A 23,808-nucleotide genomic window follows, 5' to 3' on the forward strand; every position below is an offset into this window, starting at 1 on the left:
TTGATTGACCACAACAACACAGATATGACCGTCTAGCGTCTTTTCTGACAAACATCGTTCTCACACTGCCCTCTCCTGGTAGCACTGCAAAACATCACTCAATGATATCATGAAATAAAATAATTAAAAAAAAACAATTGTTACCAGATAGAATATGAAGTTGTGGGCTGAATACTTGCATTAAGTGTATGAAGACTTTAGATGACATAAATATGAACGTATAATATACAAACCTATACGTGTTGAACCCGCCCACTGTGTTGAAACAGGAAGAACATTTATACGGAAGTAGAGGAAGAAATGGACACGGTCGGTGGAAAAAAAAATATTCTGAGGTTTGTAGCGTTTTTTAAACAATTTAATATAGAAAAGTGTTTAAGAGAAGTTGGACTATTCTAGAGAAAGGTGATTTAGGTGGTAAAACATCCGCAGAATTGTAAAGTTATACACTACTGATTCCAACTTTTCAAGAATGATCGTTTTAGGCTTATGCTGATTCCTATATTGATTAATCTAATCAATATGACGTTTTGTTTTCGTCTATGAGGTGTGGTATTATTATTATTATAGGCGATTGATAGCACGTGATCATAATGACGCATGATCCGGTCGAAACTGTTCTTTCACTTCCCGGAAGAAAACGAACGTTGTAACTCTTTGTAAAGCTGTCGCTAAAGAAACGTGTCCGTTTCGTCAAGTAAAAGTGACGTGCAACTATGGGCATAAAAACGATGTAAACGATGGCTAAATCCAAAGTTTATGTTGAAAAAGCTTTCTGGTGACGCAGATCAGAAAGGCGCTGGTCCGTTTTGTGGGTCGCTGTTGGTGCGCTCAATATAACTTGAACGCCGACCCGGTGCGCATTGTTAAGCAGATGTTGAATCGTTGTCGTCACACCTTTTCTCTGAATTCAAGTATCGGTGCACCGGGCGTGATAAACCGATCGCACTTCAAGTTGAACCTAATCGGTGACTGGGTTAATTTACTAAACGATACGAGGACGGACCAACCTGAATTGTCCAATAGAAACTGTCGTTGTCGTTCTGAAACGTTTTGGTTTCTCCTTTTAGGCTACTACTAAACCAGAACAAGAAACAAAGGTGTGTGTGTGTGTGTGTGTGTGTGTGTGTGTGTGTGTGTGTGTGTGTGTGTGTGTGTGTGTGTGTGTGTGTGTGTGTGTGTGTGTGTGTGTGTGTGTGTGTGTGTGTGTGTGTGTGTGTGTGTGTGCTGTTCTCTTAAAGGGTTCGGAATAAATACCTGTCAGCTATTTTAACGGTCTGTAATGTCTACTTGGTAAATGTTTATAATGTCTACTACGTCTTTCAATGTCAACAGTAAAGTCGATGTCAGTTGTGTGTGTTGACCCCAGGTAGACTAGTTGTTGTTATGGAGTCAGGGGATCCAACCAGGTAGACTAGCTGTTGTTATGGAGTCAGGGGATCCAACCAGGTAGACTAGCTGTTGTTATGGAGTCAGGGGATCCAACCAGGTAGACTAGCTGTTGTTATGGGGTCAGGGGATCCAACCAGGTAGACTAGCTGTTGTTATGGAGTCAGGGGATCCAACCAGGTAGACTAGCTGTTGTTATGGAGTCAGGGGATCCAACCAGGTAGACTAGCTGTTGTTATGGAGTCAGCTAATGGGGATCCAACCAGGTAGACTAGCTGTTGTTATGGAGTCAGGGGATCCAACCAGGTAGACTAGCTGTTGTTATGGAGACAGCTAATGAGGATCCTTTTTAAATCAAATAACAGATTGTTTTAATTGTTTGTGACCATAGACAGTAAAATAAAATAAAAAGTTTCATGAAGTCGAGCAAGTAAAAGTGACAGGCAACAAAAGGAAAATGAACTACCGGTAGTTAAATATAATATAGGGCTAAATGAACTACCGGTAGTTAAATATAATATAGGGCTAAATGAACTACCGGTAGTTAAAAATAATATAGGGCTAAATGAACTACCGGTAGTTAAATATAATATAGGGCTAAATGAACTACCGGTAGTTAAATATAATATAGGGCTAAATGAACTACCGGTAGTTAAATATAAAATAGGGCTAAATGAACTACCGGTAGTTAAATATAATATAGGGCTAAATGAACTACCGGTAGTTAAATATAATATAGGGCTAAATGAACTACCGGTAGTTAAATATAATATAGGGCTAAATGAACTACCGGTAGTTAAATATAATATAGGGCTAAATGAACTATCGGTAGTTAAATATAATATAGGGCTAAATGAACTACCGGTAGTTAAATATAATATAGGGCTAAATGAACTACCGGTAGTTAAATATAATATAGGGCTAAATGAACTACCGGTAGTTAAATATAATATAGGGCTAAATGAACTACCGGTAGTTAAATATAATATAGGGCTTAATGAACTACCGGTAGTTAAATATAATATAGGGCTAAATGAACTACCGGTAGTTAAATATAATATAGGGCTAAATGAACTACCGGTAGTTAAATATAATATAGGGCTAAATGAACTACCGGTAGTTAAATATAATATAGGGCTAAATGAACTACCGGTAGTTAAATATAATATAGGGCTAAATGACGTGTTTAAAGTTTAGACTGGGAGCTTTCTGGTTACACAGATCAGAAAGGCGGTGGTCCGTTCTGCTCACTTCAGGTGCACTCGATTTAACTTGAGCCGATGTGTTCAATGATTGTCAGCATTCGTCTTTAATGTCAAACCCCACCAGCCAGTGTGCAGGTGGAGATAATCTGATCGCACCTCATGTGAACTCAAGCTGTGGGCCTTTTCAGTAAACAGAACAAAACGGAGAGCGACCTACCTGAATTTGTCTAATAGAAACTCTTGTTGTTTTTTGTTGCGGAACGCTTTCCCTTTGCAAAACGTTTTTTGCTATGGTTTTCTACACTGTGCACTAATGAATACACCCCAGCTCAGGCTCAATCAAACATACTTGCCTCACGTCCACCAGATGCATCAAACTCTTTGCGTTCCACAACGCTACGTTGGGGATGCCGCACTAGGCTGTGGTGTGTTCTGTGTACTCAATATTTTAAACTAGTGCGTTGCTTTACCGTGCGGTGGTACAAATGGACGTACACACACAGACTAGCTAGCTTTTAGCGAGTTGAAAAGCGAAGCACGTGGGTCAAGTATGTAAAATGTGGGCTAGACATCCGGCAAAACAAAAACCTCATATGCATCTGATGGACATCGGGCATTATGCTGCATTCATTACCAAGTGGGAACGCGGTTATTACCAGTTGTGCTTGTAAATAAATAGTGTTCAAAAACCATATGAATATATTGCTTTGTACATAGCAACAAGATGCCCAGCGCTTCAAGCCCCAGCCTCCTCCTCCAACATCCTCTCCCGCAGAAATTTCAGTCGCATCTTGCACCCTACACAGTCCAATGCATTTAAATAGATAATAGTAATTTAATGTTGAGCTAAATACAAATACAGATATTTCAGAGGTTTAAAAAAAAAAAAAAAAAAAACGAACATAAAGTAAATATAGAAACCATTACTTTTTTAGGGGGGGGGTTGAACTGGTTCAGAACTACATTCTGCTGGTCTAAACTGTGGAACGGAACCCCAAAAAATGATGGTTCTGTTCAGAACGAAAACGATTGAAAAAATAATTTCAGTTCCAACCCCTGGTTGTTACATTTAACTGACAAATGCTGTTATCGAGGTCATTTCCTTTTAGTAGGTGACGTCGTTGTGTGAACTCTGTGACCACGGACAGTAAAAGTATTGTCATTGTTAATGGTACTTCCAACAATGTTCAGAAATATTGACTGTTCTGTTATTTCTTATTGTAGCTGAGTGAGCTGTGAGAGAGGAGGGGACCACTGCCTCTAAAATGAGTCTCTCTGGGGAGAGCGAGGAGAGAGGCACTGCCTCTAAAACGAGTCTCTCTGGGGAGAGAGAGGAGGAGACTACTGCCTCTAAAATGAGTCTCTCTGGGGAGAGAGAGGAGACCACTGCCTCTAAAATGAGTCTCTTTGGGGAGAGAGAGGAGGGGACCACTGCCTCTAAAATGAGTCTCTCTGGGGAGAGCGAGGAGAGAGGCACTGCCTCTAAAACGAGTCTCTCTGGGGAGAGAGAGGAAGAGACTACTGCCTCTAAAACGAGTCTCTCTGGGGAGAGAGAGGAGGAGACCACTGCCTCTAAAATGAGTCTCTCTGGGGAGAGAGAGGAGACCACTGCCTCTAAAATGAGTCTCTCTGGGGAGAAAGAGGAGACCACTGCCTCTAAAATGAGTCTGTCTGGGGAGAGCGAGGAGAGAGGCACTGCCTCTAAGAGGAGGTATTCTTTCGAACATCTATATTTTAAAAAGTCTAATAAATCCATGTAATATAGCCGACACCATCACAATAAATCCATTATTAATTTTAGACAGGTCTAAAGAAACATGATGTGAAGAAAATGTAGTATATTTCAGAAGAACAGAATAGCATACTCTGAGTTGTCCTTATGTTAGGTCCTGATCTGGCCATGCCATATGGCTGTGGGATACACTAGGTCATTTAGCAGACAAAATGTACTTAGAATTCCGTTGGCATTATTTTATATTATAGAATGAAGAATACAGTTGAAAATAGCTAAATAAAATATAGAAAAAATATTTTCTCCAGATGATTTGGGGGAGACATGCGGCTATTCTGTGTTGAGCGGTTAACAAAGAAACAGGAAGTCCCATATGCTTAATTTACAGTTATTTATTCTACTTTAGTCGTGATACAAACATTGAGCTGTATGTTTAGATTGTTAATACATTCCAAGGCTGCATGATGCGACTCTAATGACGACTTGAAAAAAAGTCTCATGAAATGCATTTTCTTGCACAGGCTGTACACACTTCATCAGTCTCTCACAAATTGACAAGCACTTGATCATTCCTCGAATTTCCCGGTAATGCAGCCTAAAAAAAATCCATGCCTTTTGCGCCCAGTGGCCGTTGTGCCCTTGGGTGAATATTATAATTATAATTCAATTCTCCCGGCTGCGTGCAGAAGCACCTCTCACTCACATCCCTCCGTCATGTGATCGGGTCTTTCTCACAGGCTACAATTGAAGACCGACACGTTGGGGGGACGCAACTGCGCGTGTCCTTATCCAATTCCGAGGCTCATATTGAAGATATTGGATACAGATCTAGCACTGACATGCAGTACCTTAGACAGCTGTGTCACCACAGACCCGGGTTCGATCCCGGGCTTTATCACAACCGGCGGTGATTGGCCTAGTTAAATGTCACCTGTAATGTCAATTGGTTAGGGGAGGGTTAATGTCGCCATCATCACTTTATGGAAGTTGACATAGTGGGTTATGTCACATTTAGGTAATGCACCCTACATAGGGAGCTGTTCTGTCATCCTTTATACACCCTTTGTATTTCTTATGACTGTATGTATGCTATATAAAGCCTTTATAAGTTGTATTTAGTTTAATCACAGTCTATCCTTCTGCTTTACCAACACCAGAGACCATGGTGGAGAGAGTTGGATCAAGCCTGGACCTGAGAACACCAGAGACCATGGTGGAGAGTGTTGGATCAAGCCTGGACCTGAGGACACCAGAGACCACGGTGGAGAGTGTTGTATTAAGCCTGGACCTGAGAAATGTGAGTGTTAACTGATTTTACTTTAACACAATCATGATCTATTTGGTCAAAACAAACTTAAAAGTAGAGTCAGCGATATGACGTAGATGCACAAAGTAAACAGCATAATGGGTCAATTTCTACAACTAAGAGCGTCCTCAGACTAACCATCAAACAGGCAAAGCGTCAGTACAGGACCAAGATTGAATCCTACTACACCGGCTCTGACGTTCGTCGTATGTGGCAGGGCTTGCAAACTATTACGGACTACAAAGGGAAACCCAGCTGCGAGCTGCCCAGTGACGCAAGCCTACCAGACGAGCTGCATGCCTTTTATGCTCGCTTCGAGGCAAGCAACACTGAAGCATGCATGAGAGCACCAGCTGTTCCGGATGACTGTGTGATCACGCTCTCCGTAGCCGATGTGAGCAAGACCTTTAAACAATTCAACATTCGCAAGGCCGCGGTGCCAGACGGATTACCAGAGCGTCTACTCAGAGCATGTGCAGACCAACTGGCAAATGTCTGCACTGACATTTTCAACCTCTCCCTGATCGAGTCTGTAATACCCACATGTTTCAAGCAGACCACCATTGTCCCTGGGCCCAAGAAGGCGAAGGTAACCTGCCTAAATGACTACTGCCCCTTAGCACTCACGTCGGTATCCATGAAGTGCTTTGAAAGGCTGGTCATGGCTCACATCAACACCATCATCCCGGAAACCCGAGACCCACTCCAATTCGCATACTGCTCCAACAGATCCACAGATGATGCAATCTCTATTGCACTCCACACTACCCTTTCCCACCTGGACAAAAGGAACACCTATGTGAGAATGCTATTCATTGACTACAGGTCAGCGTTCAACACCATAGTGCCCTCAAAGCTCATCACTAAGCTACGGACCCTGGGACTAAACATCTCCCTCTGCAACTAGATCCTGGACTTCCTGACGGCCGCCCGCAGGTGGTGAGGGTAGACAACAACACATCCGACACGCTGATCCTCAACACCGGTTCCCCTCAGGGGTACGTGCTTATTCCCCTCCTGTACTCCCTGTTCACCCACGACTGCGTGGCCAAGCACGACTCCAACACCATCATTAAGTTTGCTGATGACACAACAGTAGTAGGCCTGATCTGAGACAATGATGAGACAGCCTATAAAGGAGGTCAAAGACCTGTCAATGTGGTGCCAGGCCAACAACCTCTCCCTCAACGTGATCAAGACAAAGGAGATGATTGTGGACTACAGGAAAAAGAGGACCGAGCACGCCCCCATTCTCATCAACGGGGCTGTAGTGCGGCAGGTTGAGAGTTTCAAGTTCCTTGGTGTACACATCACCAACAAACTATCATGGTCCAAACACACCAAAACAGTCGTGAAGAGGGCATGACAACACCTTTTCCCCCTCAGGAGACTGAAACTATTTGTCATGGGTCCTCAGATCCTCAAAGTTCTACAGCTGCACCATCGAGCATCCTGATCGGTTGCATCACCGCCTGATATGGCAACTGCTCGGTATCTGGCCATAAGGCGCTACAGAGGGTACTGCGTACGGCCCAGTACTTCACTGGGGCCAAGTTTCCTGCCATCCAGGACCTCTATACCAGGCAGTGTCAGAGGAAGGCCCCAAAATGTTCAGACTCAAGTCGCCCAAGTCATAGACTGTTATATCATTATATCAAATGTATTTATAAAGCCCTTCGTACATCAGCTGATATCTCAAAGTGCTGTACAGAAACCCAGCCTAAAACCCCAAACAGCAAGCAATGCAGATGTAGAAGCACGGTGGCTAGGAAAAACTCCCTAGAAAGGCCAAAGCCTAGGAAGAAACCTAGAGAGGAACCAGGCTATGAGGGGTGGCCAGTCCTCTTCTGGCTGTGCCGGAAGTCCTGACGCATGGTCCTAGGGCTCAGGTCCTCCGAGAGAGAGAAAGAAAGAGAGAAGGAGAGAATCAGAGAGAGCATACTTAAATTCACACAGGACACCGGATAAGACAGGAGAAGTACTCCAGATATAACAGACTGATCCTAGCCCCCCCGACACATAAACTACTGCAGCATAAATACTGGAGGCTGAGACAGGAGGGGTCAGGAGACACTGTGGCCCCATCCGATGATACCCCCGGACAGGGCCAAACAGGAAGGATATAACCTCACCCACTTTGCCAAAGCACATCCCCCGCACCACTAGAGGGATATCTTCAACCACCAACTTACCATCCTGAGACAAGGCCGAGTATAGCCCACAAAGATATCTGTTCTCTCTGCTACCGCACGGCAAGCAGTACCAGCGCGCCAACTCTAGGTCCAAAAGGCTCCTTAACAGCTTCTACCCCCAAGCTACACTGCTCAAAAAAATAAAGGGAACACTTAAACAACATGTGTGATTGACTTGGAGTTACATTGTGTTGTTTAAGTGTTCCCTTTATTTTTTTGAGCAGTGTATAAGACTGCTGAACAATTAATCAAATGGCCACCCATACTATTTACATTGACCCCTGTTTCTTTTTACACTGCTGCTACTCTCTATTTATTGTCGCTGCATATTACCCCTACATGTACAAGTGACTTTGACTAACCTGTACCCCTGCACATTTACTCGGTACCGGGCCTCGTTATTATATAGTCTCATTTTTAAAAAGAAAATATTTTTTTATTTCACCTTTATTTAACCAGGTAGGCTAGTTGAGAACAAGTTCTCATTTACAACTGCGACCTGGCCAAGATAAAGCATAGCAGTGTGAACAGACAACAACACAGAGTTACATATGGAGTAAACAATAAACAAGTCAATAACACAGTAGGGGGAGGGAATTAGTCTATATACATTGTGTGCAAAAGGCATGAGGAGGTAGGCAATAAATAGGCCATAGGAGCGAATAATTACAATTTAGCAGATTAACACTGGAGTGATAAATCATCCGATGATCATGTGCAAGTAGAGATACTGGTGTGCAAAAGAGCAGAAAAGTAAATAAATAAAAACAGTATGGGGATGGGGTAGGTAGGTAAATTGGGTGGGCTATATACCGATGGACTATGTACAGCTGCAGCGATCGGTTAGCTGCTCAGATAGCAGATGTTTAAAGTTTGTGAGGGAAATAAAATTCTCCAACTTCAGCGATTTTTGCAATTCGTTCCAGTCACAGGCAGCAGAGAACTGGAAGGAAAGGCGGCCAAATGAGGTGTTGGCTTTTTGGGATGATCAGTGAGATATACCTGCTGGAGCGCGTGCTGTTATCGTGACCAGTGAACTGAGATAAAGCGGAGCTTTACCTAGCATGGATTTATAGACTTATAGATTATTGTTATGTTACTTTATTTTTACTTAAGAAAATATTTACTAAATATACTAAACTCTATTTCTTAACCTGCACTGTTGGTTAAGGGCTTGTAAGTAAGCATTTCACAGTAAGGTCAACACCTGTTGTATTCGGTGCATGTGACAAATACAATTTGATTTAATGAGTGTACATTCTGAGACTGTTGCTCACTTATATTAATTTTTATTACAAGTCTATTTAATAATTATTAATTCATTATTTTCATGAGATTGTCCATTTTAAATAACTACTTTTGACTTCAGGGATTCCTCAGAGCTGTAAGACTTGTGACCATGTTGAGGTAAGTCATAATGTCAATTCTTACTTTTACATACCTGCAGGAGTCAGGCACTGTCTCAAAGCCAGGTGTGTACTGACCAACCATTCATACTGGGATATAGACAGTCCTGTGTTCTGCTTTAGTAATATAAACACAGTCTCAAAGCCAGGTGTGTAGTGACCAACCATTCATACTGGGATATAGACAGTCCTGTGTTCTGCTTTAGTAATATAAACACAGTCTCAAAGCCAGGTGTGTACTGACCAACCATTCATACTGGGATATAGACAGTCCTGTGTTCTGCTTGTAGACATGCAGGATTTTAGCTGTTGTCATATTTTGTCATTAGACAGCTTTAAAACGATAGCGTCCCACTTGGCCAACATCCTGTGAAATTGCAGAGCGCAAAATTCAAACTACAGTATTATAAATATTCAACTTTCATAAAATCACAAATGTAATAAATCAAAATAAAGCTTAACTTTTTGGTAATCCATCCGCTGTGTCAGATTTCAAAAAGGCTTTACGGCGAAAGCAAACCACGCGATTATCTGAGGACAGCGCCCCGCATACAAACAAATGAAAAACATATTTCAACCAGGCAGGTGCGACACGAAAGTCAGAAATAGCGATATAATAAATGCCTTACCTTTGATGATCTTCTTCTGTTGGCACTCCAAAAAGGTCCCAGTTACATCACAAATGGTCCTTTTGTTCGATAAAGTCCTTCTTTATATCCATAAAAACTCAGTTTAGCTGGCACGCTTCAGTCAGTAATCCACCCAGTTTGCCTATATCAAAATGCATACAAAATGAATCCCAAACGTTACTAATAAACTTATCCAAACAAGTCAAACAACGTTTATAATCAAACCTTAGGTACCCTAATACGTAAATAAATGATCAAATTTAAGACGGAGAATCGTTATTGTCTTTACCGGAGAAAAATACTAAAGAACGCGCTCTCTTCCACACGCTTGGAAACACTACAGACAAAATGGGAGCCACCTAGAAAAACTACAATTTCTTGCTCATTTTTCCAAAACCCAGCCTGAAACTCTTTCTGAAGACTGTTGACATCTAGTGGAAGCCCTAGGAACTGCAATCTGGGAGGACTTTGCCTTTTAATAAAAGTGATAGCCATTGAAAATAGGGGTAGGCTGATTTAAAAAAAAAATAATAATAATAATAAATAAAAACATTTGGGGGATGGTTTCTCCTCGGGATTTCGCCTGCCATATCAGTTCTGTTATACTCAGACATTTAACAGTTTTAGAAACGTTAGAGTGTTTTCTATCCAAATCTACAAATTATATGCATATCCTAGCTTCTGGGCCTCAGTAACAGGCAGTTTACTTTGGGCACGCTTTTCATCCGGACATCAAAATACTGCCCCCTACCCAAGAGAGGTTAATTGATAAATCACCAGCATTCCATGTAACTTTGAATACATATATTAGATTATTTACTTTGGTTAATGGGCCAGTTTCCCAGACACAGATTAAGTCTAGTCCTGGACCTTAAAGAACTTTCTATTGAAACTTCCATTGGGCATGCTTTTTAGTCCAGCACTAGACTCAATCTGTGTCCAGGAAACAGGCCCCATATGTATTACTGATATGCTTGTCCTTGTTCAGGACTCCACACACTGGCTTCAGATTGAACCCTTGACTTCCACTGTCCAGGGAGTGACAATGTTCAGGTAAAGTAACTACTTTTAACATTTCATTCCACTTGCTAGTGTATTTCCCCATTACCTTTGGGAATAGTCTTCTAATCCAACCTCTCCATTTGACCACTGACCCTCTCTACCATATCTTGTTGTTTCCCTCAGACACAGGACACCCAAAGGGAGTTATGAGTGCACAGTGTCTGGGCTCCGCTGGCTGTGTGAGAGAGATGTCATTCTGAAGTATCACTTCAGGAACTGGGAACACTACAGTCAACTTCTGCAAGACATGCAGTACACACAAGGTGGTCCATTGCTGGACATCACTATGGAGTTAGGTGAACTGGAGGAAGTTCATCTGCCACACTTTGTCTGTTTAGGTAAAACCATATAGAAATAGTATTCAGAAAGACATTTCCATGTAACTGAGTTTCACTTCCTGAATTAATGAACTATTCTGGGAGTTTGAGTTTACTGTGATCTGGTACTGCATATTCTTTGTGTTTTAGTTGGATGAATAATACAATATTTGTCTTTTTGTCTCCTTTTTATTGTGTTGTTCAGGGACCAACCCTTCCCTGAGGAATGAGATGAAGATTCTTCATGTAGAGGAACATGGAGTGTCTTTTGAGGAAGTGCATGAGGTCACCAGATTCCATGCTAAGATTCTCCATCCCAAGTTCTCATCTGTCTCTGTTGTACTGAACTATATCGCCTGTTGGAACGTAGATGTCCACTGTGACGTGATCCTCTATTTGGCAGTAAAAAGGTCAACAGTAATTTCAAGGCTGTACCTGCTCCTCAGAAACTCCAGTCAGAAAGAGGTGAGGCACTATGACAGTATGTTGAAACTTACTAAAGGAAAGCTGATAGTTTGTTGAAAATCTCTAGATTACAAAGACAACATGCAGCTCTGTGAGAAATCTATTTCTGTTGTAACATTCATTAATACAGTGTAATACGAATGTTTGTCATAGTTTCTATTGTATCTCAGTTAGCTGCAAGTTGTGTGAATTATGGGACTACATTGCTTATCTTCTAGGCTGTTCAGGAACGGGAGAAAAATCAGCTGTCCCAAGGATATTCAGAATTTCTCCTGTCAAATCCAAACGGGTCCTTAAAACTGAACAATTGGTTTTCACTCAAGAATCCCCTCTCCACTTCCATCAATCCAGAGGTACAGTTTTATCAGGCTGAGGACATGAATCTGTCATATTGTATATGTCATGACTTGACTATCATTAATGTGATGACTGTTATTTATTGAATCAACTATGTTTAGCAATTAACTCATTAGGAATTTGGGGCACCACGGAAGAAGATGTTTAGCGACTTGCCATCTCCTGAATTAAACTCAAGAAGATGTGTAAATATATATCTCTCTCGATAAGTCACTTGTCAATCATTACCTCATATCAGTCTCATTCTGAACGTCGCAGACCTCTTGAATCTGCAAGAACCCAAGCCCTTTCTGATCATTCACCAATTTATTTAATTTATTTACTAACTAAATAATAACACAGAATACACATACAAGGTCCCAACCTAATGGTAGAATGGATAGTAACAGTGTTGGGGTACCAACCTAATGGTAGAATGGATAGTAACAGTGTTGGGGTACCAACCTAATGGTAGAATAAAATGTTGGGGTACCATCCTAATGGTAGAATGGATAGTAACAGTGTTGGGGTACCAACCTAATGGTAGAATGGATAGAAACGGTGTTGGGGTACCAACCTAATGGTAGAATAAAATGTTGGGGTACCATCCTAATGGTAGAATGGATAGTAACAGTGTGTTGGCCAGAGTGCTAGGACCACTTTTACATGTTACAGCTGCAGACTGAATGTTTCTGGACTCGTAGTGGAGGTTATCTTCTCACCTCGTGTTGGTTTTTCAGAGTTTCCAACCATTTCTGTAACATTCAGCTGTCCATCTGCTGGTCCCACATGTCAATTATTAGTCATTCCTTTTAAGCACTCTGGCCAAAGGGGCGGTTCCATCACAATGACACACTCTTCTGACCTCATTTGGGGGCGTCGCTTAGTTTTATGTGCAACGGACACGAAAAACTATGATCTCCTTAGAAAACTAAAATCACACTTAACAAAAATAGTTTCATCGTTCTTCATATTTCCTACACAACGTAAAGGATGTAAACCTGACATGCACAGTGTGAAAGCTCTTCAAGTTACAGTATTTTCATTATGTAGTTTTTATTGACATAATAAAATAATATGACGTGATTTAGTCTTTAGATCCCCACCACATTTCTACCGTTTAAATATTGTTCCAATATTCACTTTTTTTTTTAAATTTAATTTTTATAGTTTTGACGGAAAAAGTTTCCCGGAGGACAAATTCCTTTGGTTGGTACTGAAGAGCAAGCGGGAGGTTTCCCTCCTGCCTAATTTATGACTGGGTGTTAATTAGGTGTCAAAACCGGCCCACCTGTGGGGAAGAGGTTTGACTATCTGTCAGCCATTTGCCAAGCTGATCTGAGCCTTTGGATCCTCGACCAGGAGAGTCACGACAGTTCCCCTCTGGTGGGTTCGACCTTGGAAGGATTCTGCAAGTTGCAAACTGCCACAAAAATGACTATGGGATGTCCTGGTTGCAGGAGCCTTTTGTTGTCAAAACAGGCCCAACTTCCCCCATCTCCTCTCTTGTGGGGTCTGGCTATCTGTCAGCCATTTTCCAAGCTGATCTGAGGCCTTGGATCCTCAGCCAGGAGAGTCATGACAATATGAATAACTGTAATATTGTTCTATTTCACTATTTCTCTCTTTGTCTGTTGTCTCAATCGTTGCACCATATGGCCTTCTACAGAAGATTCAGCTGTTACCTGCAGACACCACACCAAGCTGTTGTCAGATGATTATGGGAAACACAGGGGTTGACATTGAGATGGAGTTAATCGGGGATGATGAGAGGATAGCGTGGAGAGATATGCTACGAACAGGTAGGAGAATATGTCAATCATAACTGTTATTTTCTGACAGATGCTATTTAGAGTGATATAACCTATTTTTGTTTCTTTCAGATGAATACATCACTGAAACCCATTCAACTAGTAAGTAAACATGAGAGATACAAACCAATGACTTGAGGGCCAGTCAACATGGTTTACTGTAGGACCCAGACTATAGAGTCAACATGAGACAGACCAGGTCCTATAGAGTCAACATGAGACAGACCAGGTCCTATAGAGTCAACATGAGACAGACCAGGTCCTATAGAGTCAACATGAGACAGATCCGGTCCTATAGAGCCAACATGAGACAGACCAGGTCCTATAGAGTCAACATGAGACAGATCAGGTCCTATAGATTCAACATGAGACAGATCAGGTCATATAGAGTCAACATGAGACAGATCAGGTCCAATAGATTCAACATGAGACAGATCAGGTCCTATAGAGTCAACATGAGACAGACCAGGTCCTATAGAGTCAACATATCTCTGTGACAGATCAGGTCCTATAGAGTCAACATGAGACAGACCAGGTCCTAGTCCAGACTAGTCCTGATTTATAAAAGACTGTCTTCAAGAACAATGACATCTCCTCCAGGACTTGATGTAGATCAGCCTGGTTCTGAATGACCCAATGACATCTCCTCCAGGACTTGATGTAGATTAGCCTGGTTCTGAATGCCCCAATGACATCTCCTCCAGGACTTGATGTAGATTAGCCTGGTTCTGAATGACCCAATGACATCTCCTCCAGGACTTGATGTAGATCAGCCTGGTTCTGAATGACCCAATGACATCTCCTCCAGGACTTGATGTAGATTAGACTGGTTCTGAATGCCCCAATGACATCTCCTCCAGGACTTGATGTAAATTAGCCTGGTTCTGAATGCCCCAATGACATCTCCTCCAGGACTTGATGTAGATCAGCCTGGTTCTGAATGCCCCAATGACATCTCCTCCAGGACTTGATGTAAATTAGCCTGGTTCTGAATGCCCCAATGACATCTCCTCCAGGACTTGATGTAAATTAGCCTGGTTCTGAATGCCCCAGAGTGTTTTTCTACATCTGTGAAACCGAATATGAATAAAATTGTAGTGGTGTGATGTGTTCATTGATGTAGGTCGTTATTGTTTGAGAATAGGTTCTCAATGCAAAGATTCAATAATAAAATGTAGACTTTTATTGTAGGTCACTTTGAAAGAAGTCTGTTCCTAAATGACTGAAATGTAAATGTAGTTATATTGTAACCTGACTCTCTCAGGTGCTGTGTCGGGGGCAGGAGGTCCGGCTGTGAGCAGTCTGACTGGTTCTACAGAGCAGCAGCTGCGTTCTGTACGGACAGAGTTTGTGAAAAGAGTGTCAAGACCTGTCCTGAATGGACTGCTGGACGGACTCCTGCAACACACAGTCATCAACCAGGAGGACATGGAGTCAGTGAAGGTGATCGCTGAGAGGGCAGAGAAGGCACGTGACATCATCGACATGGTGTTGAGAAAAGGAACTGAGTCGTGTTCCAGGATGATCAACCTTCTTGGGGAGCTGGACCCCTGTCTTTGTTCACAGCTTCAGATCAACAGTGTTGGGGTACCAACCTAATTGTAGAATGGATAGTAACAGTGTTGGGGTACCATCCTAATGGTAGAATGGATAGTAACAGTGTTGGGGTACCAACCTAATGGTAGAATGGATACTAACAGTGTTGGGGTACCAACCTAATGGTAGAATGGATAGTAACAGTGTTGGGGTACCATCCTAATGGTAGAATGGATAGTAACAGTGTTGGGGTACCAACCTAATGGTAGAATGGATAGTAACAGTGTTGGGGTACCAACCTAATGGTAGAATGGATAGTAACAGTGTTGGGGTACCAACCTAATGGTAGAATGGATAGTAACAGTGTTGGGGTACCAACCTAATGGTAGAATGGATAGTAACAGTGTTGGGGTACCAACCTAATGGTAGAATGGATAGTAACAGTGTTGGGGTACCAACCTAATGGTAGAATGGATAGTAACAGTGTTGGGGTCCCAACCTAATGGTAGAATGGACAGTAACAGTGTTGGGGTACCAACCTAATGGTAGAATGGATAGTAACAGTGTTGGGGTACCAACCTAATGGTAGAATGGATAGTAACAGTGTTGGGGTACCAACCTAATGGTAGAATGGATAGTAACAGTGTTGGGGTACCAACCTAATGCTAGAATGGATAGCAACAGTGTTGGGGTACCAACCTAATGGTAGAATGGATAGTAACAGTGTTGGGGTACCAACCTAATGGTAGAATGGATAGTAACAGTGTTGGGGGTACCAACCTAATGGTAGAATGGATAGTAACAGTGTTGGGGTGCCAACCTAATGGTAGAATGGATAGTAACAGTGTTGGGGTACCAACCTAATGGTAGAATGGATAGTAACAGTGTTGGGGTACCATCCTAATGGTAGAATGGATAGTAACAGTGTTGGGGTACCATCCTAATGGTAGAATGGATAGTAACAGTGTTGGGGTACCAACCTAATGGTAGAATGGATAGTAACAGTGTTAGGGTACCAACCTAATGGTAGAATAGATAGTAACAGTGTTGGGGTACCATCCTAATGGTAGAATGGATAGTTACAGTGTTGGGGTACCAACCTAATGGTAGAATGGATAGTAACAGTGTTAGGGTACCAACCTAATGGTAGAATAGATAGTAACAGTGTTGGGGTACCAACCTAATGGTAGAATAAAATGTTGGGGTACCATCCTAATGGTAGAATGGATAGTAACAGTGTTGGGGTACCAACCTAATGGTAGAATGGATAGTAACAGTGTTAGGGTACCAACCTAATGGTAGAATAGATAGTAACAGTGTTGGGGTACCATCCTAATGGTAGAATGGATAGTAACAGTGTTAGGGTACCAACCTAATGGTAGAATAGATAGTAACAGTGTTGGGGTACCAACCTAATGGTAGAATAAAATGTTGGGGTACCATCCTAATGGTAGAATGGATAGTAACAGTGTTGGGGTACCAACCTAATGGTAGAATGGATAGTAACAGTGTTGGGGTACCAACCTAATGGTAGAATAAAATGTTGGGGTACCAACCTAATGGATAGTAACAGTGTTGGGGTACCATCCTAATGGTAGAATGGATAGTAACAGTGTTGGGGTACCAACCTAATGGTATAATGGATAGTAACAGTGTTGGGGTGCCAACCTAATGGTAGAATGGATAGTAACAGTGTTGGGGTACCAACCTAATGGTAGAATGGATAGTAACAGTGTTGGGGTACCAACCTAATGGTAGAATGGACAGTAACAGTGTTGGGGTACCATCCTAATGGTAGAATGGATAGTAACAGTGTTGGGGTACCATCCTAATGGTAGAATGGATAGTAACAGTGTTGGGGTCCCATCCTAATGGTAGAATGGATAGTAACAGTGTTGGGGTACCAACCTAATGGTAGAATGGATAGTAACAGTGTTAGGGTACCAACCTAATGGTAGAATAGATAGTAACAGTGTTGGGGTACCAACCTAATGGTAGAATAAAATGTTGGGGTACCAACCTAATGGTAGAATGGATAGTAACAGTGTTGGGGTACCAACCTAATGGTAGAATGGATAGTAACAGTGTTGGGGTACCAACCTAATGGTAGAATGGACAGTAACAGTGTTGGGGTACCATCCTAATGGTAGAATGGACAGTAACAGTGTTGGGGTACCAACCTAATGGTAGAATGGATAGTAACAGTGTTGGGGTACCAACCTAATGGTAGAATGGATAGTAACAGTGTTGGGGTACCAACCTAATGGTAGAATGGATAGTAACAGTGTTGGGGGTACCATCCTAATGGTAGAATGGATAGTAACAGTGTTGGGGTACAGTCCTAATGGTAGAATGGATAGTAACAGTGTTGGGGTACCAACCTAATGGTAGAATGGATAGTAACAGTGTTGGGGTACCAACCTAATGGTAGAATGGATAGTAACAGTGTTGGGGTACCAACCTAATGGTAGAATGGATAGTAACAGTGTTGGGGTACCATCCTAATGGTAGAATGGACAGTAACAGTGTTGGGGTACCAACCTAATGGTAGAATAAAATGTTGGGGTACCATCCTAATGGTAGAATGGATAGTAACAGTGTTGGGGTACCAACCTAATGGTAGAATGGATAGTAACAGTGTTGGGGTACCAACCTAATGGTAGAATAAAATGTTGGGGTACCAACCTAATGGATAGTAACAGTGTTGGGGTACCATCCTAATGGTAGAATGGATAGTAACAGTGTTGGGGTACCAACCTAATGGTATAATGGATAGTAACAGTGTTGGGGTGCCAACCTAATGGTAGAATGGATAGTAACAGTGTTGGGGTACCAACCTAATGGTAGAATGGATAGTAACAGTGTTGGGGTACCAACCTAATGGTAGAATGGACAGTAACAGTGTTGGGGTACCATCCTAATGGTAGAATGGATAGTAACAGTGTTGGGGTACCATCCTAATGGTAGAATGGATAGTAACAGTGTTGGGGTCCCATCCTAATGGTAGAATGGATAGTAACAGTGTTGGGGTACCAACCTAATGGTAGAATGGATAGTAACAGTGTTAGGGTACCAACCTAATGGTAGAATAGATAGTAACAGTGTTGGGGTACCAACCTAATGGTAGAATAAAATGTTGGGGTACCAACCTAATGGTAGAATGGATAGTAACAGTGTTGGGGTACCAACCTAATGGTAGAATGGACAGTAACAGTGTTGGGGTACCAACCTAATGGTAGAATGGATAGTAACAGTGTTGGGGTACCAACCTAATGGTAGAATGGATAGTAACAGTGTTGGGGTACCAACCTAATGGTAGAATGGACAGTAACAGTGTTGGGGTACCAACCTAATGGTAGAATGGATAGTAACAGTGTTGGGGTACCAACCTAATGGTAGAATGGATAGTAACAGTGTTGGGGTACCAACCTAATGGTAGAATGGACAGTAACAGTGTTGGGGTACCATCCTAATGGTAGAATGGACAGTAACAGTGTTGGGGTACCAACCTAATGGTAGAATGGATAGTAACAGTGTTGGGGTACCAACCTAATGGTAGAATGGATAGTAACAGTGTTGGGGTACCAACCTAATGGTAGAATGGATAGTAACAGTGTTGGGGGTACCATCCTAATGGTAGAATGGATAGTAACAGTGTTGGGGTACAGTCCTAATGGTAGAATGGATAGTAACAGTGTTGGGGTACCAACCTAATGGTAGAATGGATAGTAACAGTGTTGGGGTACCAACCTAATGGTAGAATGGATAGTAACAGTGTTGGGGTACCAACCTAATGGTAGAATGGATAGTAACAGTGTTGGGGTACCATCCTAATGGTAGAATGGACAGTAACAGTGTTGGGGTACCAACCTAATGGTAGAATGGATAGAAACGGTGTTGGGGTACCAACCTAATGGTAGAATAAAATGTTGGGGTACCATCCTAATGGTAGAATGGATAGTAACAGTGTTGGGGTACCAACCTAATGGTAGAATGGATAGTAACAGTGTTGGGGTACCAACCTAATGTTAGAATGGATAGTAACAGTGTTGGGGTACCATCCTAATGGTAGAATGGATAGTAACAGTGTTGGGGTACCAACCTAATGGTAGAATGGATAGTAACAGTGTTGGGGTACCAACCTAATGGTAGAATGGATAGTTACAGTGTTGGGGTACCAACCTAATGGTAGAATGGATAGTAACAGTGTTGGGGTACCATCCTAATGGTAGAATGGATAGTAACAGTGTTGGGGTACCAACCTAATGGTAGAATGGATAGAAACGGTGTTGGGGTACCAACCTAATGGTAGAATAAAATGTTGGGGTACCATCCTAATGGTAGAATGGATAGTAACAGTGTTGGGGTACCAACCTAATGGTAGAATGGATAGTAACAGTGTTGGGGTACCAACCTAATGGTAGAATGGATAGAAACGGTGTTGGGGTACCAACCTAATGGTAGAATAAAATGTTGGGGTACCATCCTAAAGGTAGAATGGATAGTAACAGTGTTGGGGTACCAACCTAATGATAGAATGGATAGTAACAGTGTTGGGGTACCAACCTAATGGTAGAATGGATAGTAACAGTGTTGGGGTACCAACCTAATGGTAGAATGGATAGTAACAGTGTTGGGGTACCATCCTAATGGTAGAATGGATAGTAACAGTGTTGGGGTACCAACCTAATGGTAGAATGGATAGTAACAGTGTTGGGGTATCAACCTAATGGTAGAATGGATAGTAACAGTGTTGGGGTACCAACCTAATGGTAGAATGGTTAGTAACAGTGTTGGGGTACCAACCTAATGGTAGAATGGATAGTAACAGTGTTGGGGTACCAACCTAATGGTAGAATGGATAGTAACAGTGTTGGGGTACCAACCTAATGGTAGAATGGATAGTAACAGTGTTGGGGTACCAACCTAATGGTAGAATGGATAGTAACAGTGTTGGGGTACCATCCTAATGGTAGAATGGATAGTAACAGTGTTGGGGTACCATCCTAATGGTAGAATGGATAGTAACAGTGTTGGGGTAACATCCTAATGGTAGAATGGATAGTAACAGTGTTGGGGTACCATCCTAATGGTAGAATGGATAGTAACAGTGTTAGGGTACCAACCTAATGGTAGAATAGATAGTAACAGTGTTGGGGTACCAACCTAATGGTAGAATGATAGTAACAGTGTTGGGGTACCAACCTAATGGTAGAATGATAGTAACAGTGTTGGGGTACAAAATACATAAATAACTGTACAAATGTTATGGAGACACAGTGTTTTGTAAAAACATTGAATATAAGAATAATAATTGGAATCATTTGGACCGGGGAGACCTGATCTTAGATCAACACTCCTATTGAACACCATGGGGTGTATTCACTAGGAAACAGACCTGATCCTAGATCAGGACTCCTATTCAACACTATGGGGTGTATTCACTAGGAAACAGACCTGATCCTAGATCAGGACTCCTATTCAACACTATGGGGTGTATTCACTAGGAAACAGACCTGATCCTAGATCAGGACTCCTATTCAACACCATGGGGTGTATTCACTAGGAAACAGACCTGATCCTAGATCAACACTCCTATTCAACACCATGGGGGGTATTCACTAGGAAACAGACCTGATCCTAGATCAACACTCCTATTCAACACCATGGGGGGTATTCACTAGGAAACAGACCTGATCCTAGTTTAGGACTCCTATTCAACACTATGGGGTGTATTCACTAGGAAACAGACCTGATCCTAGATCAACACTCCTATTCAACACCATGGGGGGTATTCACTAGGAAACAGACCTGATCCTAGTTTAGGACTCCTATTCAACACCATGGGGTGTATTCACTAGGAAACAGACCTGATCCTAGATCAACATCATGGGGTGTATTCACTAGGAAACAGACCTGATCCTAGATCAACACTCCTATTCAACACCATGGGGTGTGTTCACTAGGAAACAGACCTGATCCTAGATCAACACTCCTATTCAACATTTAGGATTACACTGAATGCTTTCCTCCTTAAAACAGGGTAGAGACCTACCTGAATTTGTCCAAAATAAACTATTGTTTTGTTGCAAAACGTTGTGCTACGGTAGATGACTAATGAATACACCCCTGATCTGACTGGGATGTAAATCTTTGTCAACAAACAAAAAGAGTTTATAGTTTTTTTTTTACCTCTCCCCCTCTTCGGAGGACAAATATGTTGGTTTTATTTCAGATTTTTTGCTACATATACATATATCCATACATATACATATCCATACACACACACATTTCCATGTGCCATATACAGTGGGGAGAAGAAGTATTTGATACACTGCCAATTTTGCAGGTTTTTCTACTTACAAAGCATGTAGAGGTCTGTAATTGTTTATCATAGGTACACTTCAACTGTGAGAGACGGAATCTAAAACAAAAATCCAGAAAATCACATTGTATGATTTTTAAGTAATTAATTTGCATTTTATTGCATGACATAAGTGTTTGATCACCTACCAACCAGTAAGAATTCCAGCTCTCACAGACATGTTAGTTTTTCTTTAAGAAGCCCTCCTGTTCTCCACTCATTACCTGTATTAACTGCACCTGTTTGAACTCGTTACCTGTATAAAAGACACCTGTCCACACACTCAATCAAAAAGACTCCAACCTCTCCACAATGGCCAAGACCAGAGAGTTGTGTAAGGACATCAGGGATAAAATTGTAGACCTGCACACGGCTGGGATGGGCTGCAGGACAATAGGCAAGCAGCTTGGTGAGAAGGCAACAACTGTTGGCGCAATTATTAGAAAATGGAAGAAGTTCAAGATGACGGTCAATCACCCTCGGTCTGGGGCTCCATGCAAGATCTCACCTCGTGGGGCATCAATGATCATGAGGAAGGTGAGGGATCAGCCCAGAACTACACGGCAGGACCTGGTCAATGACCTGAAGAGAGCTGGGACCAGCTCATTATATATATTCATTATATAAATAGGCATGTTTAATTTTGTCTGGCTTAGGATTCCAAATCAAATTAGTTTTTGGTTCCTAAAATGGTTCCATAGTGCTGTTGTTGGAGTTTTAACATGATAAAGAGAATGTATTCTGTTTCTGGGTACTTTACTGTACACACACCTGTTACATACACACCTGTTACATACACACCTGTTACATACACACCTGTTACATACACACCTGTTACATACACACCTGTTACATACACACCTGTTACATACACACCTGTTACATATACACCTGTTACATATACACCTGTTACATACACACCTGTTACATATACACCTGTTACATACACACCTGTTACATACACACCTGTTACATGATCATTCATACACACCTGTTACATGATCATTCATACACAACTGTTACATGATCATTCATACACACCTGTTACATGAGCATTCATACACACCTGTTACATGAGCATTCATACACACCTGTTACATACACACCTGTTACGTGATCATTCATACACACCTGTTACATGAGCATTCATACACACCTGTTACATACACACCTGTTACGTGATCATTCATACGCACCTGTTACATGAGCATTCATACACACCTGTTACATACACACCTGTTACATGATCATTCATACACACCTGTTACATACACACCAGTTACGTGATCATTCATACACACCTGTTACATACACACCTGTTACATGATCATTCATACACACCTGTTACATGATCATTCATACACACCTGTTACATACACACCAGTTACGTGATCATTCATACACACCAGTTACGTGATCATTCATACACACCTGTTACATACACACCTGGTACGTGATCATTCATACACACCTGTTACGTGATCATTCATACACACCTGTTACGTGATCATTCATACACACCTGTTACGTGATCATTCATACACACCTGTTACATACACACCTGTTACATACACACCTGTTACGTGATCATTCATACACACGTCTGCTAGGATCATAACACACCTGTTCAGAAATACTATACAAAGAATATAAAAGAGGTGACCAAGATCCAATCATGGACTGAGATTACAGATGGAAACATAACTACACACACAGGAAATCTACTGGGTCTGCAGGGTTTTGCTTCATCCCTGCTCTAACACACCTCATTCTGCCAGTCAAGGTTCTGATTTGACTGATTAGTAGATTCAGGTGTGTTAGAGCAGGGTCGGAGCAAAAGCCTGCACGGCCAGTAGTATCATTCCAGGAGTAGGCTTGGCCGTCCCGTTTTAATTCTACATATTCCTCTATCTCCATGGTAATGTCCTGAGCATGACCCTTGACCTTTACTGATCAGCCACAGCTGTCCTAAATGGCATCCTATTCCCTATACAGAGCCCTATAGGCCCTGGTCTAAAGTAGTGCACTACATAGGGAATAGGGCCCTGGTCTAAAGTA

The 23,808-nt window shown here is 41.9% G+C and overlaps 1 protein-coding gene across 5 annotated transcripts; it reads left to right on the forward strand.

The window, feature by feature from the left end:
* The first annotated feature begins 266 nt into the window (after positions 1-266).
* On the forward strand, positions 267-22,494 carry LOC129856035 (NACHT, LRR and PYD domains-containing protein 1 homolog). 5 transcript variants are annotated; one of them, XM_055924169.1, is made up of 10 exons: positions 267-335; positions 5,577-5,623; positions 9,194-9,231; positions 10,848-10,912; positions 11,045-11,259; positions 11,444-11,703; positions 11,922-12,056; positions 13,709-13,841; positions 13,923-13,952; positions 15,115-22,494. In XM_055924169.1, exons 1-10 carry the CDS (start codon positions 301-303, stop codon positions 15,447-15,449), a joined length of 1,293 nt encoding a protein of 430 aa, XP_055780144.1. In that variant the 5' UTR covers positions 267-300; the 3' UTR covers positions 15,450-22,494. The 5 variants fall into 5 exon arrangements, with proteins under 5 accessions (XP_055780144.1, XP_055780142.1, XP_055780141.1 ...); XM_055924166.1 differs by having other exon boundaries at positions 279-335; positions 5,484-5,623; XM_055924165.1 differs by lacking the exon at positions 267-335 and adding an exon at positions 3,823-4,305 and having other exon boundaries at positions 5,484-5,623.
* Positions 22,495-23,808: the final 1,314 nt, after the last annotated feature.

Source organism: Salvelinus fontinalis, chromosome 5 (genome assembly GCF_029448725.1).
Source record: "Salvelinus fontinalis isolate EN_2023a chromosome 5, ASM2944872v1, whole genome shotgun sequence".
NCBI classification, from domain to species: Eukaryota; Metazoa; Chordata; class Actinopteri; order Salmoniformes; family Salmonidae; genus Salvelinus; species Salvelinus fontinalis.